At 41.5% G+C, this 6,799-nt stretch overlaps 1 protein-coding gene across 1 annotated transcript in view; it reads right to left on the bottom strand.

Moving 5' to 3' along the window:
• Positions 1-540: 540 nt before the first annotated feature.
• LOC141097505 (uncharacterized) overlaps positions 541-6,799 on the bottom strand; it is a gene marked incomplete at its 5' end in the record, with an annotated part of 51,722 nt that continues 45,463 nt past the window's right edge. The window contains 2 exons of the mRNA XM_073584729.1: positions 541-2,032; positions 5,919-6,058. Coding sequence (XP_073440830.1) covers positions 1,385-2,032; positions 5,919-6,058 — 788 coding nt within the window. The remainder of the gene's footprint in view (positions 2,033-5,918; positions 6,059-6,799) is intronic.

Raw genomic sequence — 6,799 nt, 5'->3', positions numbered from 1 at the left:
GGTACACACAGAATAACACTATTATGGCCATTGTATGCATTTTTCAACAGTTTTCCCACTGCAGGCTCTCTCTCTCTGACTTTGCAATTAACTCTGAGCTGGTGGGAGAAGACTCGCTGCTATACACAGCACACAGAGATGGATTCCTGCTCTTCATTCCTTAGTTAGCAGACACACAGGGCCGAAGCAGTTTGGAGGAAATTATGCAACGGTACTGAACAGGGTAAATGTGAAATCAGCTCTGGGATGGCATAAAAGACTTGTTAAAAAGTTCAGCATGATCATTCTCTCAGGGCTGTGGAGTCGGAGACCATTTTGCTGGAGTCAGAGTCATGGAAATTGAGGAGTCGGAGGCTTGGCTTACCGACTCTACAGCCCTGCTTTCTATGTCTCTCTCTTCTCTCACTTTACTCCTCAGTCTTCACACCATCTCTATAGAGAATAATAGGAGGTGTAACCAGTGAGCTGTGAGTGTTTTTCCCACAGTGGATGGCGAGATCATAAGGCAATGAGAGAGGAAGAAGTGGGGAAGGAAGCAGATTTTTCAGATAACATATATTACAAAGTTTATTGTATGTGACTGTAATATTGGTTTATGCAAAGTTTATTGAAAGTGGTTCTCTTTTACTCCTCTACTCTGGATGTAAAGTTCGATCGTGCATTGGCTTTTAACTTTACCGCCTGAGCTTGTACATTTTTATAGTTATTTTTGTATAGAAAATTGTACAACAAATGTTCATACGAAAAACATATATTACAAACATGATCCAGGTTGCAGGATGAACTATTAATACTGGAAATATCTGCAGTATAAAAAGTGGTTCTTTACCGATCTGTTGTGCATACACCCATCAGTCCATTGATTATCTCATGAACATAGCACTGGTCAAAGTGTGGGAAACATTAGGCACCAAGTGAAAAGTCAGTTTTCAAAGTTGATGTGCTCAAAGCGGGAAAATGGGCCAGCGTAAAGGTCTGAACAGCCTGCTATAACCAGGGCCTAATTGTGATGTCTAGACATTTCCAAACCGGCAGGTAATCTGGGGTGTTCCTGGTTTACAAAGATTAGTACCTACCAAAAGTGGTTCAAGAAGGGCAACAGAGTCAATATCACTCAAGACTCATTGATGTGTGTCTACTCCAAGGTGTAGCAACAAAACTTGAAATATTTGCTGCTAAGGTCTTGTGCCAAATACCACGGGAAACCTTCAAAGGTTAAAGCTATTTTGGTAGCACATGGGGGACTCGCAGGCTATTAGACATGGAGTTTTAATGTTATGGCTGATGGGTGTATACATATACACGCACATGTATAAGTGTTTCCATATCACAGTGCTATAAACATAAAATCTTCTATTGTAATTAATGCATCATGATATAAAAATCATCTTCTCATGTAGCCTGATACCAGGTGACCCTCAGAGTCCTCATTCTCCGAAATGTCCTCCTCCTCCACCTCGTAATCGCTACAGTACTTCCCTGCCAGGTCATCATATAAACAGACATCACTGCGTTGGTCCAGTGCAATCTCAACTTCATGTGACTCAATAGAGTTTTCTGCCTCCTCTTGGGGGACCTCAACTTGTCCAAAACCAGACCAGATCTTCGCAGGGTCTGCTATGGAAACGCTATCCAGATTTATGTTGAAGACCCCACTGGTATCAAGTGAGAGGTTTGAAGTGTCATCCTTGGCCTTGACAGGCAGACGGGAAAAGCAAGAGCTGCCAAGTTCACATACAGCAGAGGATGCACCATCTCCTCGATGTTCCGTAGAGAGGTCTTCCTCTTGTCCGCTGGACCCTATGGAGGACGAGACGGCTGAAGGATGTTCCCCACTTGTCGTCGTCGCGCCACTTGTGTCACTGTCCACAAGTCTTTTTCGGTTTTCATAGCCTCCGTCGCAGAGCTTGTGATCACGTTCTGGCTCTTGCTCCTCTTCAGATTTTTCAGTTATGTCCACAGGAATGGAGAAAGTTGGGGATGCAAAATCACTCGTATCAAAAAATGTACTTGTGGAAGTTGGCAACGATTTCTTAAAGAGAAAGAAAATAGGATTATAAAGATGTCCCATTACACACAAAGACACCATTTCTCAGCGCTAGCAAGGGCAGCGCTAACAAGGGCAGCGCTAGGGTCGTAAGGTCACCCTGTGTTGGTCCTCTTAAAGAGATTGACTGGCGGTGACATTTTTTTTTCTCTCTTAGCCACGTTTTGGTATAAAACAACAAATGGAGGAATATGCATTTCCCATCAGTACAGTCAGTACAGACCGCCAGCAACTCCAATAGAGATGACTGTCAATGAGGAGACTGAATTGTCAAACCATATGCTGTCAACCCCACCACCATCTAACCGTGGATCCAGCATAAGTCACTTTGGTGGTCAAAGGACTGCTAAACAGAAGAGTGCATCAACAGATGTTTATTCACGGCTGCAGCCAATCATAGGCTACTTCAGGCCTGTGACATCCACACAGCACAATCACTGCTTCCGGTCACAGTACCGACCACAAGAGCAGGATGTCATGGATCCATGAGGGTGATAAGAGAAGAACGTGCCTCAATTTGGTATTATATAATGGCTAAAGAAAAAAATAATCATTCCAGATACCCCTTTAAAGATTTGAGATCCTAAAGATTTGAGATCCTAATACAGATGCTTCTCACAAAATTAGCCACAGGCTGATCGCCTCCATGCCACGCTGCATTGATGCAGTAATTGATGCCAAAGGAGCCCCGACCAAGCATTGAGTGCATTTACTGAGCATACATTTCAGGAGGCCAACATTTCGGATTTTCAAATCCCTTTTCCAAGCTGGTGTTATAAAAGTATTATAATTTACTGAGATAATGACTTCCGGGTTTTCATTGGCTGTAAGCCATAATCATCAACATTAAGGCTGTGTACCCACGTAAGCGGTTTTTTCACGTTTTGTTTAAGCGTTTTTCCCGGCAAAAACGCTTCAAAAACGCATACATTAAGCATCCCATTCTTTTTAATGAATTCCGCAATTTTTGGGCACATGATGCGTTTTTTTCCGGGAAAAAAAAAAACCGCATCGCGGAAAAAAAGCAGCACGTTCATTAATTTGGCGGAAAAAAATGCATTTCCAACTATATTCTATGAGCATGTGGATGCTCCTGTAAAAAACGCGTGTTTTTCCTGGAAAGGAGTCCGTTTTTTTTTCTGCATACGTGGGTACATCGCCTAACAGAAATAAACAATTGAAATCTGTGTGTAATGACTATATAATATATGAGTTTCACTTTTTGTTTTGAAGAACTGAAATAAATTCACTTTTTGATGATATTCTAGTTTTGTGAGACGCACCTGTAAATCTAGAATGGACAATGCCGGTAACTTATCTGTCTCCGCCACACGCCCATGGAAAGGATTCTAAACCGAACGGTGGCTGATCATTCAATCCCTACAGTATGGTACACACAAGTGACACTATAAATTGACCCCAAATTACAGAACTCCCTTCATTGCACCCTGTATTCAATACTTCTGAACAGGACAAAAAAAAACCAAAAAACCAGGAGCTTTTCAAGCACAATCAGTTTCATTTTTTTGCAGCCTTTTGATTGCACAAGGTCTCGTTTAGAGAGGTTTCCTTCAGGATCTACTCAAAAGAAGCAACACATACCTTTTGTTCCCCACCTATCTTTTTTCAAAACCTCTTTCCGAAAAAGAAAAAAAAAGAGAAAACAACAAAACATAAAAAAAACAAAGGGAAAAAGAAAAAAAAAAAGAAAACAACAAAACAAAAAAAAACAAACAAACTTACCCTTGCTGTTCACATGATATTTTTACAGAGTTCTATTAGGAGCTTTTGAAGCAGAAACTTTTGAAATCCTCCTCAAAGACTTAGGAGGGTTCTGCTCAGTTTCTCCTCTGCAAAAAAAAAAAAGGAGACTCCGTGTGCACAGGACCCCATAAAGGATTATCCAAAGAAATGAATTGGAAAAATTTCCCAAGCGTTTTTTCAGGATTTCAGAGAGGATCTGTTCCAAAAACTCCATGTGAACATAGTCTAACTCTCTCATCCACTCCTGTATACCACAGGCAGCCATGAATTCAGTTCACACACATACTACACTGGTCTTCAGACTTGCCAGAAAGTTTGGTGACATCTGTGGCCGGTTCATCTGTCTCTGACCACATTAAAGGTTCAGATAAAGGAGATCCGGGTATGCTGCGCTGCTGGTCGATATGAAATGAGGATATCCAGAGAGTCTGGAGTATTGTGGAATATTTGTGGTTATATTTTCAAGGCTTTTCAAAGTCTTTATGGCTTCTACACCAGAAAAACCACAGAAAAAAAAAACGTCTGGTGGTCATACACTGGATGGAAAGAGGGAGGACATTGTTCTGAAAACGAGATCTGGATCTCTGTCCAGAACAAGGTTCTCCCCCCATTCTGGCCAATGCATATGCCGGCTCTCTCCATGCAATACTATGGGAGGTCCAAATTCAGCTGACTGTATGCGAAACTCATATTGCAATGAATGTAGAAAGCCGAAGTAAGCGCTGCAACCTCTCCATACACTGCTGGTAAGACAGTGTCCGAAACAAGGGGAGGAAGATGGGGATCCAACCTCCAATCAAAAATGTCTGACATATCCTACTGATATGCCATAAACTTCTCTAGTAAAGAGAGCCTCAATAGTGTGTACATCGATTCTTATGGTCTGTAACAATTACCGTGGGAGCAATGTCCACTTGGCAGACCACAAACAAAGAAAAAAAAAAAAAAAAGGTAAATATCTCTGTAACCATACGACAGATTAAATATTAAACAAAAAAAAACAAACCAAAAAAAAAAAAAAACCACCACAACAAAACAGTAAATTTAAGAGCTGCAGGAATATATATATATATATATATATATATATATATATATATATATATATATATATATATAAAAAAAAAAATCTAAAAATGGTCACTTTTTATCCGGTGACAGGTCGTCATTATTCCAAAGCTTTTGTCCCACTAAGCCATGTTGATCGGCCCCGAGCAGAGACTTACTGATTAATAAATCTCTCCCATTACCTGTATACATTGTCTGACTGTGCCCCCCAAAAAAAATCTTCCAAAAAAGTTGCAAAAGGACTGTGATGATTACAGTACTTCATGGTCAGGAGTGGACCTCAGGGTCTATGAAGCCAAAACTTTTTTTTTTTCCCTTATCTTTTTTTCCCTCTCTCTCTCTTTTTTTCTTTCTCCCTCATTCTCTCTCTCTTTTTCTTCTTTCTTTCATTTTCTCTCTCTCGGTTTCTCTTTCTTCCTTTCTCACTTATTCTTTCTTTCTCTTATATCACAGCCAAAATCATGCAGTTTCCTATGTAGGTTCTCTGCTAATGATATTTAATATTTTCTCCCCCCCCCCCGACTGGTCATATCTTACATATAAATTATATAATAATCTATTTTACTTTCAGATCTAACCATTTAGCAATTAAATAAATTCTTTTTGTCAGACTGCTAGTACTATGTGAAGTGAGCCGCTCTCCCTACGACCTTGACATACCCTTCTCCGCATTCTCCCTTTGATGCCGAGCCATGGACCAATTAAAAATACTGAGCGGAAGAGAACTAGAAAATAATTCACATGCAGGCAATGGGGGGATACAGTGAAGGCCGTGTCCTCCTTCACAGACACTTTTTGCTTGATTGCATCTAAAAAAACAAAAACAAAAAAATATATAAAGAAAGAAAACGGTTTGTTTTTTTTAAGAGCAGCTGGACGGACATCATAAATGGCTTTCTGCACATCTGGCTTACACTTCCAGTTTTTTCTTTAATTCCTGGTCTTAAAAGGGATTCTCTTTAGGATATCAGATCACAAGGGTCTGACAACCGGCACCTCCACCAATCAGCTGTTTGCGGGTCAAAAGAAACACCCTACATACCAAAACCTTTGGGATTCCAGTCTTCACTCTGCAGATGAACCCAGCCTTGTCCAGTCCATATAAGCAGAAGAGTAAACCAACCAGGAGCAGAACTCCGCACACTACAGCCACAATTATATACACCGTGCTGCTGCTGCCGCCTGGAAGAGGAAAAGAAAACTTATATAACCACAATTTTATTAAGTTAAATGTGGAAATAATATAGAGACTGGGGCTCAGTGATTAGTTCAGACCAGGAAGGGACGGGTGGGTATGCTTGTGCAGATATCTACACAGAGAAACAGTCAGGATTAGAGTTGAGCGAAACGGGTCGAAAAATTTCAAAAGTCGCCGACTTTTGGCAAAGTCGGGTTTCATGAAACGAAACCCGACCCTAGGATGAGGTCGGCCACGAGGTCGGCGACTTACGCGCCAAAGTCGCGTTTCAAAAGTTTGTTTTGCGGTCTTTTTCAGCCAATCAGGATCCACGGACACTGTGGGCAACGTGATGACATAGGCAGGGGTCACCACCATCTTTCAGAAGGGCATGCAAGTGATTGGCTTGCTTTGGTGGGCGTCACAGGGGGTATAAAAGGGCGTGCACGCCGACCGCCATCTTACTTCTGCCGATCTCAGTATAGGGAGAGGTTGCTGCTGATTCTGTAGGGAGAGCGTTAGGCAGGGAAGAATACCAAAAAACTGCTTCTGCTGCTAGCGATTTGGCCTGCACAACACACCAGTCACTGTGTGTGCAGTGCAAGGGGAGGCTATATAGTGGTGTATCAGTGGTGTTGGTTGTTGGGCTGCCTTCTAAGGCTTCCTGACATTCCTGCATTGCTGTTTACCCACTGCTCCGCAAACTGCTTTTTTAAAAGCAATCCAATCTCCCTTATCCTCTAGTC

Source organism: Dendrobates tinctorius, unplaced genomic scaffold, assembly GCF_039654945.1.
Source record: "Dendrobates tinctorius isolate UK_male_01 unplaced genomic scaffold, ASM3965494v1 ptg000084l, whole genome shotgun sequence".
Lineage (NCBI taxonomy): Eukaryota > Metazoa > Chordata > Amphibia > Anura > Dendrobatidae > Dendrobates > Dendrobates tinctorius.
The sequence above is the reverse complement of the archived record's forward strand: the minus strand, read 5'-3'. Positions and strand labels throughout refer to the sequence as shown.